Source organism: Mugil cephalus, chromosome 14 (assembly GCF_022458985.1).
Source record: "Mugil cephalus isolate CIBA_MC_2020 chromosome 14, CIBA_Mcephalus_1.1, whole genome shotgun sequence".
NCBI lineage: Eukaryota > Metazoa > Chordata > Actinopteri > Mugiliformes > Mugilidae > Mugil > Mugil cephalus.
The window spans coordinates 12,707,525-12,728,005 of record NC_061783.1 but is presented as its reverse complement, the minus strand read 5'-3'; the positions used below and the strand labels follow the sequence as shown (position 1 = coordinate 12,728,005).

Sequence of the window (20,481 nt, the reverse complement as noted above, 5' to 3'; positions counted from 1 at the left end):
ATTTTTGTGTGTATGTGTGTGTGTGTGTGTTTTTAGAGACATACAGCTGCAATAGGTACTCAGTGTCATTTTACACACTATTGCCCAACCTTCCTTCCATGCCCCCACCCTATTTCTCAGAAACTGTTATGAGATATCCTTCCCTCTTATCTACTTGCTAGAGTTTAGTGTTCTATATCTATAAATGTGTCTCACTCCTGCTGACTTTTACTAAATCTTGACGTACGGTTGTTTACGTTTACGAGCCGGTCGGCCACAAGTTTTACAGCTCAAATTTGACACAGATTATCTCTCTGGTTTTGAAAGTTGACTTCCCCTTTTTGTAGTCGGCAGGTGTTGGTTTTAATGTGAGCTTTAGGACAGGGTGATGTGCTGGGCGGCGTGGGAGAGGAAACTGTGGTTTTCAGAGCTCTTGCCACCCTGTTGCCCCACCCTGTTGCAACCCTCCTCATCTGGTTTCAGGATATCCCCAACAGGAAAATATATCCTCGTCTAAAATAGTACTGCATTATGCAATGCGGGGTTATCTGCTCACTGCTGTGATATATTAGCTGATCTGAGCTGCAGCATTAACTTAAAGGGACTAGGGAATCAGTAGTCGTAAATCTTGCTGGAGATTGTTTGTGCAAAGCCGGGAACCAGATGACACTAGGCTTGACTAGAGGCTACATGTGACGGAAAACAGATCAAATCTGAGGCAAATAAAAGTGGGATCAAACATCAGATTTGTTTCTTTATAGCTGAATTTCCACCATTGTGACAGAAAAGAAAATTAAGATGAAGACTATTGTGTTTAGCGAACGCTTCAAGAAACGGCATCGTTCATCTTCATTCTTTCTCCTTTGTCACGCGGAAAAATCGAAGGCTCAACATTCAGATTGATCTATAAATCCTGAAACGAATCCAACCTACAGAATTCCTGTATGTCCTGCATTCAGGACATCGGTGTAAATTTGACGCTCATTGTCTCAGAGGCAAACGAACAGACGAGGCCAACCGATTGGTTTGGTCGGGCGACTCGGCCGCCTGCTATCTCCTCCCTCCAGGTGTGCCCGGCAGCAGCAGGTCACAACATGGGCACTGCCGTCTCTGCGGTGCCAGCCTGCACAGCTGTGCGCGCAGCGGCTGTATCGTGGCCATTGTCCGATGCCCTCTGTGCCCCCTGGGACCGAGACAGAAAGGCAAAGAGTCAATGAGCAAAAAAAAAACTAAAGGATCCAATTGTGAGAAAGAGGAAAACAAAATACAATGGCGGCAGGGGGAGACAGCGAGAGGGCATGGAAATGGGAATTGGTGACAGCTCAAAAGGAGTTGGAGGCTTGTTGAGGAGGCATCGGCTTGGATTACCCGGCAGCGTCATGTATCGCAGAGTCAGGACGTTCAACCATGTAAGGATGAGAAGATATCAATATGCTTACAGTAGGTATTAAGTTGTTCTCACGCTGAGCTGCTTTCCTTTTATTGACTCGAGTTTGGCTGTTTTCTTTCATCTTACCATTGAAGCACATTCAGAAAATCCCAGGCTGCACGTTCGTCCAGCTTTATGTGCTTTATATTGCTTGCTGTGAAGATGCTGGAACTTTTGAACTGAAATAGTTTGAAATTCAGGACTCATTTGCAAGCGCACGCATTCTGACGCGCTCTCGTTTGCACGGACTGATTTTCTGATTCCAGTTATTCGCAAGGAATTTCAATCAGCACTCTGCACTGATTGCATTATGTTTTATGCAGACCCTCTTGGTTTCATTCATTATTCCCACCTCAAGCTCCGAGCTGTATATAAATAAGGTTTTGCCTGCATGTGTCTTGAGGGCGATTATGGGTGAATGTCCTGCTCAGCGAGTCTGCGGTTTGTTTTCCTTGATGGTAAAGACCTTGCAGTTGAGACAGAGCAGCCCGTGTGTGTGTGTGTGCGTCTGCATGCATCTGGTACATTACGGCCGCCTTCCATCAGACACACGAAGCGGCAACGTGTCGCGCAAACACTAACTCACACACACGTGCACCTCGACTGAGTCAGAGAGTGCCATGGCAAATTGGATTTGCCACGCAATGCCCTCATTATTGTTACCCGGGTAACCAGCCACCCTTTCACAACCATCCCATTTTGTCATCCTTCTTGAGAAAAGGAGCAGAGCGGGAATGACAGAGAGGGAAAAGACATCCACCCGAAGATGTCTCTTTCTGCCCGTCCGTCTCCTTTCTGACTCTCACACACATTAGTCTGAGGGAATTATTGAAGGGGAGTCGACCCGAGGAGCCTTTGCGCCTTCCTCCGAAAAACAAAGCTGCACTTCTGCTAATTCCCATCGCCTCAAATAAATAGCAGTGCAGCAGAGGAAGTTAGGCTGATATCAAGAATACTTTTAAGCAGTGTTCCCCCCTGTCTCCTCTTCAGACTTCCTCTCTCATTCCTGACTTTGACATCTGTGATCTGTCTGGACCTGGGGTGACATGCTATTGCAGGAAAAACAGCTTGTACTTTTCATGGCTTTGTTACTTGTTCGTTTTGTTGCTCCTAGTTCTGCTGTTGATTGTAAAGTGCTAGACTAACTTGTAAAGTTGACTGTAAAATGACACCTTTAGATCTGTCTGTGACATCAACACGAGAAATGTTATTTTCGGTGGGAAATGGTGAATCCGTTTTCCTTGAACTACTCAAAAATATACTTAAATTTGAAAGGCTTTCAAAACAAATAAAAGTGCAAAAAATAAATAATAAATAAATATAAAAATAAAGTGCAATTCGTATGCCGCACACAGATTGCTACAAGCATGTCATTCACAGATAAAAGAACATGAACTCAATGACCTAAAATGGTGTAAGGCGAGAGTCAGTTTAAACACAAGCTAGGAAGCAATTATGTTTTCTAAACCAAGTGATTGTTTAATGCTAAGCTCATACGGTAAGAGAATATTTACCTTTTACATTCAGGGATGCAGAAGCCAGTGAAGAATAGACTGAGTCAATTTACACAGCTGTCTCCTGCTGTGTTCGTTTTGTCTTGACTTCTGTCCGTGGAAAAAAGCTGCACGCCTTCAAATCTGTTAGCGCCACAGAATTAGCGTGGATGCTAATGAGCTACAGCTTCCATGCTAATCACCGATATTTTAGGCCACAGCAACAGGCGGCGTACTCATGCATATTTTCAGAGCCAGAAGAGCGGCTGTGTAGGAGGCTGAAGCCGCCTATTCATCCTCCTGGGATACTCATCATCTGGCTCGATTCAGATGCCAAAGAGCTCCATTGTTTGACCCCATTCAAACAACGCCATTGTACCGAGCGGGTCTGATTGTGCTTCTCTTTGCAGCGGCAGAGTAACAAATGTGTGCGTGTGTGTGTGTGCGGTTGTCTGTTTGTCTTTGCTGTGTTTTGGTGGCATTGTGTGAGTGCGTTCAGTATTATTGCACGGACGTGTGAGTGTCTGTTTGCGTCGTGTGTTTGCATCCCAGCAGCGTGCGTTTGCACTTCCCGAACCAGGGGGGGTTTTCTCTAGCGGTGACAACAATGTAGCCAGTCATTGAAATGCAGCAGGGCTAACGCAGCCTGAACGTGACCCCGTTCTCTGACACTGCGGTCTGGAAAGTAGCTCATGGTGGGAGAAGTCTACAAATGCTCAAATCTGGAACCTTTCATAGCTTCACGTACAATTTCTTGCTTGAATAACCTCAAAACGGCCCGTTAACGGTGACGACACCGTCACCAGAGCATGTGACCGTTATAGGAGGGAGCAGATGGGAGTGGGATGAATCTGCATAAGACAGTGGGCTTTGCTTTGCATGTGTGTCAGTGCTCTCTGTGGGTTTTCTGTTTGCTTGCCCGCATGACCAGCGATTTCTCCTTCGCAGCGTCACGTTCAAGCATCAGAACACTGAGTCAAATCGTCGCCGCTGATCGCTGTGAACCGCTGGAACGGTTGGCGAACATTAATTACAGGCTTTTAAATACGCGCCGTCCCCCAGTACTTTATTCAACACTCAAGCTTAACTTCAGACGATCGTTCTTGTCACAGCAACCTCTAATCAAAGACGACATGAATACCCCTTGAGCTGCAGTCACTTCACATCATTTACGTAGTTTATACAGTGTAAACCGATTGTGTGTTTTCCTGTTGTTTCGCTTTTATGAGGAAGTTGGAAGACGTCTGACTCCCTTAATAGTAACTGCACTGGTTTTTAACTGAATTTTCTGCCTATTCTCATTTTGGATGAGTACGGCCTGTAAACACTTTTTATTTCCGTACTTTTGCAAGCTTTCTGTGTGACCCTGAGTACGCGTATGTGTCTGCGTTGGTTTTAGGATTACAGTTATTTTAATTATTGATTTCTGAGAGAGGCAGTGTCTTCAAATTCAATGTTTTGTCTGACAATCAGTCCAAACTCAATAATATTCAGTTTATAGTGAAATAAAAATAAAATACTAAAGAGAAAGAAGCAACTCTCCTCTTTGAGAACCTGAAGGCTGTGTATTCTTTTTTTTTTTTTTGGCTGAAGGTGAAACTAGTATCAAATTAGATACTAGATGATTTTATGAATTACCATGTTCCGGTTGTATCGGGTTATAGGGAAATTCTTTGGGTTGTATTCAGTGTGTTGGGAATACGTGACCTGTTCATGGCCGACTGTGTGTGCTTTATTCACTCCAACTAGTCAACAGATGTGGTAGGGAGAAAAGAAAAAACACACTAACTTTTATAAAAGATAACAACGGCGTGCAACAAGTCAAAACCTTGTTGCACGTTATTATAGTAATAATAGTAAAATGCACAAAAGTTTGTGCATGTGGACATCCATTCATTCAGATTTTAAAGCCGTGATCTGGCTCCTCTGTGAGCCTCTGCAAGCTACTGTTTAAACCAAATAAAACACAAAACACTTCCACTAGAAGCCATGGAGCCTGTTAGGAACATTACCCGAGCTCAGGATCTTTCCGTGCTTTCAACTTCGAATATTGACTGTGAAAATAACCAACTGCCCTTTTTATGAAGAGATGTTTAACGTGACGGTTTTGTGTTGCGGTGGCCAGTTTTAGCTCCACGCTTTCAGTTCCCGCTTCGGGAGACACAGCGAAAACACCACTGTGTACACACTCTCTGTCGAACAAATCCGACCAAAGTCTCCTCAGTGGCATCAAACAAATAAAAAAAAGTCAAATTTATGAATCTACACTCGACAAAACTACTCCCAGTCCACGTGTGTACAGGATCCACCGTGCGTCCAACCTGCCGACGCTCGGCGACAGTTCTGAGTTGTCTGGACTCGCCCCCGTCGAAAATGAGTTTGTCCCCCAGGTTGGATCCCTTGAGTTTTGGCCTTTAAAGGGAAGCAGTGGCAGGGGAGAGGAAGTCTGAAGGAAAAGTGATAATGAACTGACTTGAGGCCTAGTTTCTATTTTGGTTGGAAATTGGTTTGTCTAAATGAGGTGAGTCACAGAAACCGCCTAGTCAGTACAGATGGAGGCACAGTGTGAGGAAAGAGAATAGCGTGTAGTGCCTCGCTGCCTTTTCTTTTTTTTTAGTTTTCAATCTAAGAATAAATGAAAGGTCAGAAGGAGACATGGCTACACGGCCCCAGTAATTCTGTGCTGGACATGAAATGCTTGAGAGGGATTTGTGAAGGGAGGCTATAAAGATTTTAAGGAGCTCAAAGACACTTGAGTGATGTTTTTCTTTTTTTTACATATCAGATATTAGATATTAGATGCAGTAGCATTTCTTGTTTTCGTTTCTTCAAACATCTTTTATTTAGAAGCAGATTGTGCCTTTGAATAATCTTTTTTTATATATATATTTCAGTGCAATATTTCTTGGCCACAAACGCCTGACATGGCATCTGTTATCGCAAATGTATTTTATATACAGTAGAGACTCTCAGCCATAATATTGACTTGACTCTTGTAGTTTGGTGCAGACATTCATGGTTCCCAGATGATGAATGTTAATTGCTGCTAATGTGAGTTGGATTTTGATATGGACCTTTCAGGTGAAGAAAACAGATTTACAAACAATCTACAAAGCTAATCAGTGTTTATGCTTCAGAAATACCGATTCTAAACACCGCGGCTAAAGCGTAAACTCAAGCGACAGTCTCAGATGTAAAAAACTGTGATTACGCGAGAGCTGCTCCCACTGTCTGGGTCTAAATCTGTGTCTCTGTGATCAGGTGAGCGTGTTTATTCCCTGCATGGACAGCCTTGTGGAGGCTGTCAGCAACGAGCAGATGACACCAGACGTTATCGGCTCTGCCAAGGCCCCTGTCGAAGTGGGCCAAACGGAAAAAAAAAAAAAAAAATAGAGGGAGCATTCAGTGTGGTCCCATGATTCCCAGTGAGCTGTGAGGGAATGACAAACAGAGCTCCGCGCCTCGCCGCAAACACGGCGACAAGCGCACGAGCGCACGCAGACACATTATTTTTCACACCTTCCCTGCATGTCCTCGCTGGCTCAAAATGCAAAATCTAATTATTCCTCTTAATCGCAGCCGCTCGGGCTGACTCACTGCAGAGAGACATGCCGTGCACACACACGGACACACATGTACACACACATACACACACACATGCGGCTGACCCTCCCCGTGCAGTACAGTCACACACACACACACACACACACACATGCGCACTCTTACTCATACAAGTGCTCTCAAAACAGCACACTCTCACTTCAGCTTTGCACAGGATGTTATGAAATCAGCAGTGTTGCTGAAACTTGGAGAAGGTCGTTGGGAACCCTCTCTCTCTCACCCACACACACACACTTCACCTGGCACTCACACACACTCTCACACACACACACACACACACACACACACACTGAGAGCTGAAGCTGAGCTCAGTCCCAGTCTTCTGCTGCTCGTGTGAGGAGCCCCGCTCGTGATCGGACTGTCGCCTGAAGCGAAGAGGCCGGAGCGGCGTTGATTCGATTTTACAGCCCAATCACTCTCTCTGAGGCTCTGATTAGTCAGACCGGGGAGACAAGAAGGAGGAGAAGAAGAAGAAGAAGAGGAGGAGGAGGAGGAAAAGTGATGGCCATGACCGGCATTGCAGAGGATGACCTGGATGAGATGATGCGCGAGGAAGCGGAGGATGTCTTCTACGAGGACGGTAGGCTTGCCAAGGCTGAAGCGTTGAGACGGGGCAGGGAGCGGGGTTTACAGGTGGTCCGCTGCAGGGCCGGGGCCGGGGCAGGGGCAGCTGCTCTCGGACTGTAGCGTGGTTTCCCTTGTTGTTTTGTGACTTGTGATTGCGATCAAGGTTAAGAAAAGAGCAGAAGTCATGGCTGACGGGTGGCCCCCTCGGAGGAATTCTCCTCAACTGCGTAGGTGGAGTTGACTCCTGCATGGTCGAGTAGACGCCGACACTCGCACCATATTTTTTTTACCTCGCCGAAGAGGAACTTAATTTACAGTATTTATTACCTACAGCGGCAGCAACAATTAGTCACAGTGAATCCTTCGTGCTTTTTTGTCTCCAGTTCATCTTTTGCAGGAGCTGTGTTCACAGTTTGTTTATCTATTTTTTTTTTTTTTTTTTGTAACTTTTACCCTTTTTAGAAAGCAGAGAGGAGCCGTGCCCTCTGCAGTGTGGGCGTGTAACAGGCAGATGTTTTTAACCGAGCATTATGAGCCACAAAAACAATCTTTTCAGCGTGTGCTTGGAGTTGGTGCTTGTCATCACTGGTAGAGCTGTGAGCAGCAGAAATCACTGATGATTATTCAGGAGCAGAAGGAACTGTAACTGAACACATTTATTCTCTTTCTCTCAAACTAAAACTTTTTTCTTTTGCTTTTTGCTTATTACTATTTATTCTCAAATCATCGTAAATCTGTTGCCAGACCTTTTCTTGATGAATGGAGTTCTTCTCGGAGGCTCTGGTCGCTAAGCTAACCTAATCAGCTGGTGGCCGTATTGTTTTTCTCATTCAGCTCCTGGCAAGGAGGCAAATGAATGCATTTCCCAGAGCTGCTTCCCTCCCTCCCGTTGGAACATGACAGTAAAATGGTGGATTGTGCTCATTTTGAACCAATTTCTCAGGTTCCCCCCAGTGCGGAATTCGCACTCGCACATGATCAGAGCTTTTGCAAATGCCCTGTTGTCTTTTATCTTTCCGACTGCTCTTGAGAAAAAGGCGCACGCCTAAATGTTTGCGTCGCACACACACCAACGCCTGGCTATCGGTGCACGTGTGCGTTCATATGTACACAGCTCCTTAGACGGCAAGTGGACGGTGAGATGGGGGACATTCCCAGATATTGCATCACTTGGTGTGTAATGTATGTTAATGCCTCCACTGACCCACTTCTGTTGACATCCGCTGATGGTAATGTGACGCTCCCTACACAGCCAGGAGGTACGCAGCCGGATGACGCTCTGCAGCACACCGGCCAATCGCAGCGCTCCGATCGGCGTGTTTATTCATAGACGCAGCTGAAGGTTGCAGAATATGGATCACTTATATTCTCTGATCTAATTAGCTCTTTTGGATTAGCGATGGAAATGATCCTGTGCGTCGTGTCTTCAACATGCGAGCACTTCATTCTCCTCGGTGCAGAATGCAAATTTACTACCTCTGTCCTATTTTGGTTCCTAATAATTGGTTTTATTATTATTCGTGGTGCGAATCTTTTCCGCCCACGTACGTGAAGCTCTGTGTTGAACAGGCTCGGTGAGAGATACCCTTGCGCAATAGCTCTCGATGTGATGGTGCAAGGGGTCAGGAGATGACTCGCAGAATGACATTTGGTAGCGGATCAGTTAGTCCTCATTTTCTTGTAACGTTAAACCTTAATTCCAACCAGTGCTACAGGATGTACAGTTCAAAGGGGGAAAAGGCAGCAAATAAAAAGCTGGCTTTTATCTATTTCTGTCTCAGAACGAGGGCCAGCTTCTAGCCTTTACGTTTCTGGCATTAGATCTGCAGCTGTTATCAGTGTAAAAACATATGCGTTGTGAGAGAAAGGGAAGCTCAGCCTAACAACGGTAACTAAGGTCAGTGGGGCCACGCAAAACTGCTCACAACTCACGAGCTACATTTTCATTGCGGTGATAGAAAAGGCTGTAGTTATATAACGGCCTCTGTAAAAATAGCCGTGTTTGTAGCGCATAAGATAGAAAAACAAAAGCAAGAGTTCATCACACTTCATATTAACAGCTACCAGAATATCCTGACCTCAGAGCTCCTGTTATTAAAAGGGAGCATCGGATGTATTTGCTGTCAGCTCTGCTCTGGTGGAGACAATAGGTTGTATAAGGCATGGTTGGTCTGGCTTGTCGTGCTTCTGCTGTGCAGAGCTGAATTATGACTAAAGGAGTACTACTTTTAGCCTGGCAGTGGAACTGTCAGAGAGCCCAAACAGAGCAGATACAAAGTCACTCTCCCTCCTTGTTTCGGCCTCTTCACTTGCACACTGAGTGACTCCGCTTCAGGTCCTATGAATTAGCAAAAAGCCTGGTTACTCGGTGCGAACAATGTTTTTTTCCAGCTTCATCCCCGCCTCACTCGTTGCTCGGTATTTTTAGTCCAAGCGAAACACAGTTGCTCCGTGGAATCGTGCAAAACAAAGCGTCTGTGTGTGCAGTTTGTCCTTTTCAAGAAGTGAAATCTAGGTTGCAAATGGATCCTGAATCCATAAACACATCTGAGTATGCAGCCATTATGGCTGTCTAAACGTATAGTCTTACACTCACCTTTAAGATCATGCATGTGGTTACATGCATGTGACAGATAAAGAAAATAATTGACAGTTTTAACTTTAAACGTAGCTACATGTTTGGTCATTAGGGGGAACCTGATAGCTTGTAATATGCAGCCTCTTGATTGGCAAAGGGGGCGGGGCTTACTGTGTACGGGAGGCTTAGATTGAAAAGAAAAGTTATTATTTGAACCTGTGTATGTTTGAATAGCTTAAAATTGAATGCAGAATGAAATAATATTATATATTTATAAATAGCATTAGTGAAATATAGAACACATATGGTAGGTAGAGGGTCCCTACTTAATCTCTCCATCAGTTTGGGGTCCTTGGCCTGAAAAATGTTGACTTAATGGATTACATTTTGGAAAAAAATGTTTTAGCGGGAGTGGTGCAGACGTTAGCGCCGTCATCTCTCAACGAGAAGGGTTGCATCTGGCAGCTTTCTCTCGAAGCTCCGGTTTACTCCCACTGTCCAGAGACATGTACGTTAAGTTAGTCATTCTGAATTGGCCGCATGCATGTGTTTCTCTGTGTCGGATCAGTGATGGACAGGCGACCTGTCGATGGGTTAGAGATAATCAAATGGTTTCTGCCCAGACATCTGATGATTGATATTCAAAACACACCACAGACGGTTCCCGCTCCAAATTTTCTCCAGCGTTTTCCGTCGTGCATCTGGACACAACTTCTGAAGTAGCTCTGATCTCTTGCCAGTGACCGTTTGTCACTGCGGAGCCACATTTACACTTAGCACGTCAAAACTTGGAGTCCACATGCTGCCTTTACATACATACATACTGCTGCACACAGTAAGACTGTGGCTAAACTGTTTTAGGAGCAGACACCAAACCAAGCTCAGCTCAGGATCTAAAAGCCAAAAAGAGATAAATTGGCTTTTTTTTGTGTGTTTTCCTATCCTTCTCACTATATTGTAGTTTGACTGTTGAGGTCACTCCGGGTGTGGATGCTCATTTCTATTTAATGCAACGCAGTCGACGGAGGCAGAAACACAGACTTTCCATTGCAGCAAAAAATGATTAATAAATGAATAACTGTTGCACGTGCAACTCAGAAACGTTGTAATGCTTCATGTTGATGTAAAGTTTTGCCCCAGCCCTGATTAGTCATGGGCCCCTTTGCAATCACCTCATCACAAAGCCCGACTCGACCTGAATGATTCAATTGAGAACTCACAGAAACTACAGTCAACCCTCTTAAGTGGTTTTACAGCACCAGATAACACATACGCTGCCTATTCCCTTGTTATCACATCTTTCCGCACACACACACACACACACACACACACAATCTCCTACTTCTTTCAAACATTCCTCTGAAGAAAGATGAAGGAGAAGGGAAAAAACAGTGATTTAAATGAAATCTGCGAAAGTGCACAGGAGCTCCATTGAGACCAAAATAAACACATTGACTTCTTTAAGACCCCCTTCCTCCTCGCGAGTGGCTCAAAGAGCCTGATTTTGCTCTGTTGTGAGTGCGACTACAAGAGAGCGGTGTGTGCCAAAGGAGAGTGGGAGTAGCAGGGCTTTAATGACAGCGAAAATAAAGTCATGCATGAGACCGACGGTGGCGTTGGGTTGGAGTGACGCGTTGGTGTTTGGTGTCTAAATAAGCCCGTGTTTGACTAACTGGGTCAGGTCGGAAGGCATGAGGAGCCGCGTTCAGTCACAAGTCGGTCAGTTACAACTCTCGAGACGCCTTTTTAGCGCCCTGAATTAAAGTCCATAGAGCCGCAAAGGAAATAGCTCTTCCTTTGAAATGTCAGTCTTGAGAGTATTTTAGGAGGAGCTGTGTGCCCGCGTTTGCACGCGCTCAACTCGACTAAAACCTTGTAATCTAATGCCGTTTGCTGGGTTGAGAGAAGTTTATCAGCCCTCATGCAGGAATGTGTTGCATTGTTTCCTGTTCCTTGTGCAATAGGATGCCCTGCCACCCCTCCCCTGCTTACCAATTACATGACAAAACCTCTAATTGCTGCTATTGTTTGCTTGTTTGTTTGTTTGTTTTACTCTGCGTAGTCCTTTTTTTTTTTTTTTTTTTAAATCCCTAAAGCACAATGACAATCACTACCATCTGAGTTTCACATTTAGAAGATGTTCCTCTCAGATTCTGACCAGGAGCAGACTGCCACGGCGCTAAAGAAATCCCGAGCAGAGACCTTTGTGTAACGGTGCGAGGCGAGGCTTCGCGCGAACAGGGTTAAAGCTTTGATGTGTCTTTTTCACCTGCGCTCTTTAAGCCTCCCACTGCAGACTTTGCCGTGGGGCTTTTCTCTAATGTTTGCGGTTTACGCAGCCCCTGAGATTTAAATGGGTGAACAACAAGTAAATGTGAGCGTGACACAACATGCAGGCGTGTTCTGCAGGAGGCAAGGCGCATACATGGAGTGTGGCAGCAGTGGAAGGGCAGCATTCCTTCGGTAGTCGGGATGAAGAAACACGAGGAGAAGGGATCTAGCGTAAAACTGAGACCTTTTTATCTCGTGCGTGTCAACAGTCGGCTGAGAGATTATGGCCAGAACTTGTCATTTTTAGGCAGCGTTGGTGGAATAAATCCCATTAAGGATGAGTAACGATATCAGAGTCAGAGGTTTATTCACTGCAAGCACATTAATTTCATTCTATTTCATGAAGTTGTGTTATAATCATATCAGAATTTCACATACAAGCTCTTGGGAGGACTTATTATGTGATCATTGTGATGACATGAAATCCATCTCACCGGGCCATCTGTGCTCAGCGATGTTACTCGTGTTATCAGTGACCTTCTATCCCTGTGCTCCTGTGTGTGTGTGTGTGTGTGTGTGTGTGCAGGAAGAGGGGAAGGTTGTGCTGGTTTGTAGAGGTTCCCTCTTTTTATTGTCTATTACATGTTTTTATGTGCTGCAATTCATTCGTATGAAAGGTGCTACACAAATAAAGTCTGATCTGATCTCTCTGCTGCAGAACAAGCTTTCAGGAGATGCGCCCCCACCGCACGCGCTCATGCACGCACTTACAGGAGGCATTACCATGATATACAGAGCTCAAGGAAAAGGCTGCAAGACTAGAAGCCGGGTCGGATTTCACAAATCCATTTCTCCCTCGGCTTCTTGCCCGCGTCTGCTTTGTGCGGCGGAGGAAACTGTATCCCGCTCTGGGCCGACGTGAGGCCAACAAAAAGGCCTGGATCACAGAGTTCTGATACACGGGCGGGTAAACTGAAAGGGATTTATGAAGACGTGTGAGAAGCTGTCAACAAAAAATTAAGACTTATCAGAGATGGGGGCAATTTCAATTTACACTGGACCAGATTTGAGTTTGTGAAAAAGAGTTACCCTTGTATATTTGGGGCTTACTAGTCCCAAGTGGCAGTGGGATAAAGCGAGATGATGGGGAATGGACGGGCAGCCTGTTGGACACTTTTACGGCTGTCGTATTTGAGCGCCTGTCTAAGATGTGTGAATGGAATGAGAAGTTGTGCAATGAAAATTTTCCACATTTCAGAGATGCAAAAGGTGCAGTTGTGCATGATGCCATGATGAATCAACTTACTTCCTGATATTAAAGGACTTAATGAGTCCAGTATTACGCTGCAAAAACTCAGCACAACAAAAGAAGAAATAAAATCTCAAGAACATTATAGCTTATTGAGAAAATTTAGGAACGAAGCACTTAAAGTGAGAGAAATGCTCTTAAAAAAACTGCCTAGTAAGAAGAATTGTTTTGGCAGAAAAAAAACATATTCTGCTTTGATTTAAGATGCCTAAGCTTGGTTTTGCAGAGCAGGGGTTTGAATACAATAGTCTAATGTGATTTTGTAAATCACTGGTTTAAAATCTGCAGGTTGTGAGAAATACCTTTGGGGGGACTTTTAGACACCATGTGCTGCATTCGAATGTTTACCACTCAAGTCGTATCATCCATCGTCAGCCTCGATAACACTGCTGCCAGGCAACTGTTGACTCTCGAAAACCACAAGGCTCAAAGTTTAACAAGTTACTGAACGGAAAACTGAACTGACCCAGGCACCATGAAATGATGAGGTCAGTGGGAATACGAACATCTTCCCGGTGACACATTAAATTATGGAGAAAACTCGAAGACGACACATTAACTTACCTGGGCCATTTTGAACAATGTCAGCAAACACAATACTTTTGACTTATGAATATCTGGAATGAAGAATCAGTACAAACAAAGTCATGAGCTCAGTCCAGGGAATAATTCAATCAATGCTTATCGCTGTCCATCAAACAGAGCTCAGCTTTTACAAGACACTTATTTGATACGTACGACAAAACAGGGATGCGACACCCACTGACCCACTCCTCCTTAATGTCAAACACACATTGTCCACCCACTCATACACCTCCACTGTCTGACCACAGATGCCGTCTCTGTCCACGGAGATGCGGCGCACACAGACGGACGCGACTGAACTCTAGTTTGTGCATCAGTGGCCGCTCCGCGTTGGGGAAAGCTCTGACCTGAGGGGACCTACTCTAGCGGACATGTTTCTGCTCCGCGTCTCCCGCTTCCTGCTTCTGACAGTTGGCTCCACTGACCTACTTTAACCAGAGGACTCCAGCTATTATAATTTTCAGCTGCTTTCACAGAAAGAGGAGAGAAAAGATAAAGTCAGAAACAATGGGGAGCCCCTTTTTGAATTTCAGGACTTCAGGTAAATGTTAATGGTGCAACATTGAGTAACACACATGATGCAAGGGGAGAAATCTTTTTTTTTCTTTCTCTCTTTCCCAGCAGACATGTTTTAGACTGAAGTGTAAACTCTTCTCAGTTCTCTGGTCACAGATGTTTACATGTGGATTATATCTAAGCCGGCTGTTTTCGCTGTACCTTTCCTGTACAGTTCCCATGTGGTTACCATGACAGTCAGGGCTGTGGGCGACGCTGGGCGTGTGAGGTTTACACTTAGTGGTTTGGAACCGTTCTCACAATGAGGTAACCCTGTTTGAACCATGGAGCGTAACAGACCACCCATGGCTCTTCATAGAGGGAGAACCTGCTGCAAGTTTAGAAGTCAGGATTTCCTGAACAGCTGGTCGCAGGTGTATAAAAATAAGACGATTTTGAAGAACAGGCTAACGTGCGTGTCTGCCTGTGTGAGACAACTCAGCTTCTAGCATTCAACTGTGGTCACCAGCGTGTAGCTAACTTTCTGTTGGCCACCGCAAAGGCAGACTACTGTGGGTTTATGAGAAATGTTTGTGAGATTTCTCCTCTAAGACGAATTCAGTAAACCTAAAAGACAGAATAAAACGTAGGAGGCTGATTAGAACTGCAGAGTTGTGTGATCATTCGCAGAACGCGTGCGTCGATATGAAATCTGAGGAGCCATCAGCTGCCACCACATGGCTTAAATTCCCCTCCCCCAAGTCCAACCACTCTGAAAGGCTTCAGAAATATTTGGTGTACAGTTTTTTTTTAATCACATAAGAAAAAATAAGGCTTGGATCACTTGTTTTGAGCCAAAAAAATATAACACATAGGGGCTTGTTAACGTTCCATTAGCCTATAGGACAACTGACTTGGGCCGGTTAGTTTCTACAGAGCAACTAGCGACCTGAGACTCAAGACTGGAAGTGGAGCTCAGAAATGATGTCCACAACAGCGCCGTTTCACGAGTAGCCACTTCACACTCGCTTAGTAGTTTTTCTTCAAAGTGTTTTCTTGACAAATGCAACACGTTACCATGCTTGACCGGGCATTTTGCACCCAAATTCCAGTCAAACACGCTCGGCCAGGACCACTCAGGCTGCAAATGGAAGCCAGAATGGTTCCTGAACCAAAACCTTTCTTTTTGAGTGTCTTTCAGTGATGTGGCGGCCGAGTTGTCGGTAACTGCGCCCCAACGCTGCTTTCGAATCTGTCGGAAACAAAAAGTTGCAAAACATGTTCTTAAAAAGTTAGGTTCCTGTGTTGCACATCCTTGACTCGTCAGGTTAGTGTTACTGTGAGTGGCACATTGTTCACAAATACCTCTACGAGGCGCCTCCGAGGCCTGCGAGGCAGAGGCTCTACCTGCAACAAGCAAGCTGTCATTACAGACCACAGCAGCCCGCGCATGGAGCCAAGCCACAGGGCAGTGCGCAGTCTGTAATTGATTCATGTCTGTCAGACTCAAAGAGACACGCGGGATTATATTCAACCTTGTACAGACATATAAAAGCTTTTAATGCATCGTTCAGTGGACACGTGATACTTAGACCTGAATGCAAATGTGTTTCTTTATGCTGCTGCTGTTGGCTGAAACAATACCGCGACATGTGTCGGATTCAAGTTCGGCCTTTAAAGCGGGGAGATTCCAACAATGAGTCAACCCAAACAGGGGTCGTAACCTGAGAAGAGGAGGCAGTCAGCATTTTACACAGATATTTCAGCGCTACACTCTCTCCCACTCTTACACACACACACTCCATCAGCTGTGCTTGTACATCCTTTAGCCTTGACCTTCCTGCCCTCCAGTCATGTGGCCTCTCTGGCTCATTCTGGCTTCGCGGGGGCAGACGCTGTTGAGCGGAGGACATGTTAAAACGTTAAGATAAACGGATAATGGAGACGAGGAAAGCTTTTCAGTGAGGACCAGTTGAAGAGAGAGCGAGTGGCAGAAGGTTTTAAATGCCGCGGAGGAGGAGATCGATCAAGAGTGGCGGCGGCTGGTACGGGAGGAGAGGAGGGGGCCTGCTGGGAGGTGAGAGAGGGTTGTTCCATTCGTGCTCTCTGTAACTTCCACGAATGGGTGTGTGGTTTCATGTGTGTGCGAGCCTGTGTATACTTTATACCCAAAGACTCATGTAGTTCTTTGGACACAGACATCTGTGTGGTTTTTATTTAAGGTGGTAGACGCAAGGACCTGCCGTCTCCAGACCCGATACCATGATACGTATGATACGTATGAATGAGGGGCTGTTGTAAAGTGAGAGCTGGATCAAGTCAGAGACGCAAGGATAAAAATATGTTGCAGGTTTTGAGTAATGGGATTAAATTAAAGTATAAATGTTTCCTGAGAAAATTCTTGACAAGATTACACAACGCTGCGATGCTAAATACTCGGCTCTGATTGGCAGCTGCTACAAATAGCTGGTTATATACAGTAGCTACATGTACTGTGTGTGTTTCTATGGTTGGTGGGTATGGTGTTCTTCTTTGTGGTGTGTGTGCGTGTGTTGGTTCCTCAGTAAATATAGCCGCTGGTCAGGGGCTACTGATGACAGCCATAATTACAGGCTGAGCTGTCCAACAGCTGAGTGCCTTGGCGGAAGCGAGAGAGAGAAAGAGGGGTGCGCGTGGGTGTGCACGCAACTATGTGTTCGCGTTAGTTGAGGGGCTTAAAGAAGACCCGCAGAGGTCTGGGGATGTGTCTGCATTCAGGATTTCATGGTGAAACGCAGGGCCGTCTTTTGTCCCTTTCCCTTACTCTCACTCAGCTGCTTCCTTCCTTTTCGCAGCTGGAGTGTCCACAGTTAAGTGTAGCTGTAAGCTCAAAATAATGTCCTTTGAAGTCTAAAACATGTTGTCCTTGGTGCACAGAAGATGTTATGACTGTTCCAGACTGCCAGGTAGGCGAGGAAATAAAGGGCCGTCACAGTGAGTCGAGATGTAATACTGCTCAAAACACATGCCCCGTCATATACAGTAGAGGTGGAAATCTTGAATCGCTTTGCTGATTGGAATCATTCTGAGCAGCTGCTTTTGCAGATTCGTAGTCATTCATTGTTTGCCCACCAAGCTAAAGTGCTGTAACTATTCTCATGTAAATAGCTCATCAGACTATGATTTATAGGGATTTCTGTGGCACCTATAAAGATTGTGGGAACTTTCACCGGGGACTGGGAACCTGTATATCGCCTCTGGGACCAGGGTATGTAGATTAAGTTCTGAGGTGAAGATTTTTACCGTTGGTGGGGTAGTACCTTTCAAAAGTAGATGAACTTTGTGGGTGGGGCTTGTAACATTTCAAATTGACCAATAAATGGCAAAAAAAGTCAGTCTCAGCTTGTAAGAAATTTAAAATCCCTGATCTAAGTCAATCTTAAATGAAATGAAAGAAGGTCAAATTCAGCTGTTCAACAATCCAACAATCACTTGTACTTATTTACTCTTTCTATCCTCCAGTCACCTAAATCTGAAAACAGCTAAATTTAGAGCTGGATTAATTCATGACATCTTATGTTTTTATTTTCTTATTTCTTAGCAACAGCTCCATAACTACACCTTTGCTGCCTAACCCTAACCCTTTTGCCTGGGAGGTAACAGTATCATGTGCTGACAATGTATATGATAGCACCAAGCATAATTTGGCAGAAAATTTAAGCCATCACTTAATTTTCTAGCCCGATTAGTGACTGCATGAAACCCCCACTGAACCCTCCGTTTAAGATCAATCATATCCATGAGTCATTATAAAACCTGCTCTTCTACTAATACCAAGCTGATGGATTAGAACGGACAAGCCATTTTCTGCTCCCTTTGCTTCTGGGAAAGGCGAGATGAATTGGATTTGTATGGACTCGGCGGAACAACGTATCCACTTATGGAGGGCAATTATGCTGGCAGGAGCACTTCAAGGCGAGTCACTCTTCATAAGTCGCGCCGCAGAAATGTATTTTCCGTCGGCCTCGGATAGCGGCACCTGTGTTTCATGCTGTTTGCAGCATCTAAAGATGGAGGTGTTTGTCTTTTCTTTTTTTTTTGTGGTTCCCTTCCATGAAATTCAATTAGTCACAGGGAAGAGCACTCGCGGTTAAACCCACCTGAGGCGAACGGATTGGTGAGGTAATTTGTAAAAATCCTTTGTTGTTAAACTGCATAATCACAGATAATTATTTTCACAACCTGTCAGCATAATATTTATGAGGACAAATAAGACCTCTCTGAGGCTTTGGTGAAATATAATGAGTATAAAGTTAGGTCTAAGGGACCCTATTCCCTCCAAATGTGGAGGCTTTGTGAAGTGCAGTTTATAATATTTAATTCCCAATAGTGTTTCATGTTTATCATGATCCGAAAAGGTCTTTCACTGTGTTAACGTACCTGTAAATGTACATGACTGAAAATAAGGACATGAGAAAACGTGTTGGAAGAAAAATCGAGGAATACTTCAAATACACGGTGGCCCAATAGCAAATATATTAAATAAATAAATATATAAAAATAAGTTAGACCCCCACTGACAACCTGTCTCCTCCCACGCTCCATGCACTGTGTGTGTACCTGGTTTCCCTTAAGTTCCCATTATGCATGCTGAACACAGCAGACACACAGGCACCGCCACACGCACTCAGATCAGCTATTATGCTTATAGTGCAATAATAGTCCCGGTTTTAGCGGATGTTTCACAAAAAAAGACACATGTCTGCACCTTTTGCTGAAACAGGTCTGCAAAGTGTGCACCTTGGTTCAGCCCCACACTTCCCAGCAAATCATTAAATTAAGAAACAAATATCCTACATAAACTGAACTTTTGTGTTTCTAGTGACATGTTGGGAGGTTGTGGTGTTAATACTGAAGACATTATGATTATTGGCCCGTGCTGACCAAAATATTAGTCTTACTCTCACTTTACAGTGTTTCTCTATAAAAGAAGCACGTGTACATTCATTAATATACCTCCAGCAATATTAGAGTTTAAATCAAAGCTGCTAAAGGTTACGTGACGGGATTATTTGCCGTGATTTATTGGGGAGAGAGTGCCTGGTTAATGCTCTTAGGGCGCAAGTACGCATGTACGCGCACCCCCACCACCACAAATGGCACCACGCGATGGAGTCGGGGGGTCATTCTTCTTTTTGCGTCCACGGCAGGGGTACAAAACAGGCGGACCCCGCCCTCCCCGTGACATCCCCCGCCTCTGATTGGTCGCCGTTGTTCAGGAGGAGCGCCGCAAACACAAACTGGAATGCGAGAGTGGGATCAGTGTTTTCTCTGGACTGAGCCGCATCGAGCGCCTATCGGCGAACAAACGGCGATCATCTCTTGCTCGTCAGGGCGGCTGGTTCATCCGTCTCGGATTGAGATTTTTTTTATTTCCTTCGGGTCGCACCCCGAGCAGCGTCAGAAATCTTTGAGCTGAAAGCGAAAAAAAAAGCACTTTTGGCGTTTGATTTTACGCATGGCTGGAGAGGCGCAGGTACACGGGCAGAGACGCCGCTGAGGAGCCGCACTTGTGAAGTTTTGCAGAGGTGAGTTGAAGCGTCGGCTGGTGCAACTTCATTTTAGGTTTGAACGGGGATGAGAATATGCTTGCGTGGTGTAAAAGGCTGTGGTGCGCTCATTCAGGAAAACTCCTTTCTCCCGGCTGTGGGGGGGGGGGGGGGCGCGCTTGTTCTCCGGGGCAGTGGGTTAGTGGATCAAGACGATGCGTGATCTGATTTTTACTAAGATGCACATCAGCCAGCATTAAATGTGGTTTAAATTACAGTTTTCCTGACTTAAATCTCCCACTCCAGAACATTAAATTCAGTTAAACATTGCTTTATATATTTTAATCATTTGTGCCTATTGACAATGGCGGAGAAATTGAGCGTTTGACCCCCCCCCCGGGCTCCACGAATATGTGAATACATCACGTGAAGCATCAGTCCTTTTGACAGATGATGTGCTGCTAGTAATGTCTACCCGTCTTGGTCGCACGTGGATTCAGTTTAAATTGTGACATTGTTGTTGTTAAGCTGCTGTCGCTGCTTATCCGTGTGCATCTGTGAACGTGGGTTTGTGCAGCTCTCTCCTGACGAGACATGCAGGATGCACACTCCTGGCGTGCAGGTGA

At 45.0% G+C, this 20,481-nt stretch overlaps 1 protein-coding gene across 4 annotated transcripts in view; it reads left to right on the top strand.

The window, feature by feature from the left end:
• Positions 1-1,318: 1,318 nt before the first annotated feature.
• Positions 1,319-20,481, top strand: part of ripor2 (RHO family interacting cell polarization regulator 2) — a 60,139-nt gene continuing 40,976 nt past the window's right edge. The window contains exon 1 of one of the 4 annotated variants that reach the window (XM_047605190.1): positions 1,319-1,419. In XM_047605190.1, coding sequence (XP_047461146.1) covers positions 1,359-1,419 — 61 coding nt within the window. In that variant the 5' untranslated portion in view covers positions 1,319-1,358. Of the gene's footprint in view, positions 1,420-6,702; positions 7,103-16,220; positions 16,405-19,630; positions 19,895-20,481 lie in introns of those variants that run through there. The other 3 variants (XM_047605188.1, XM_047605189.1, XM_047605191.1) reach the window with 3 other exon arrangements.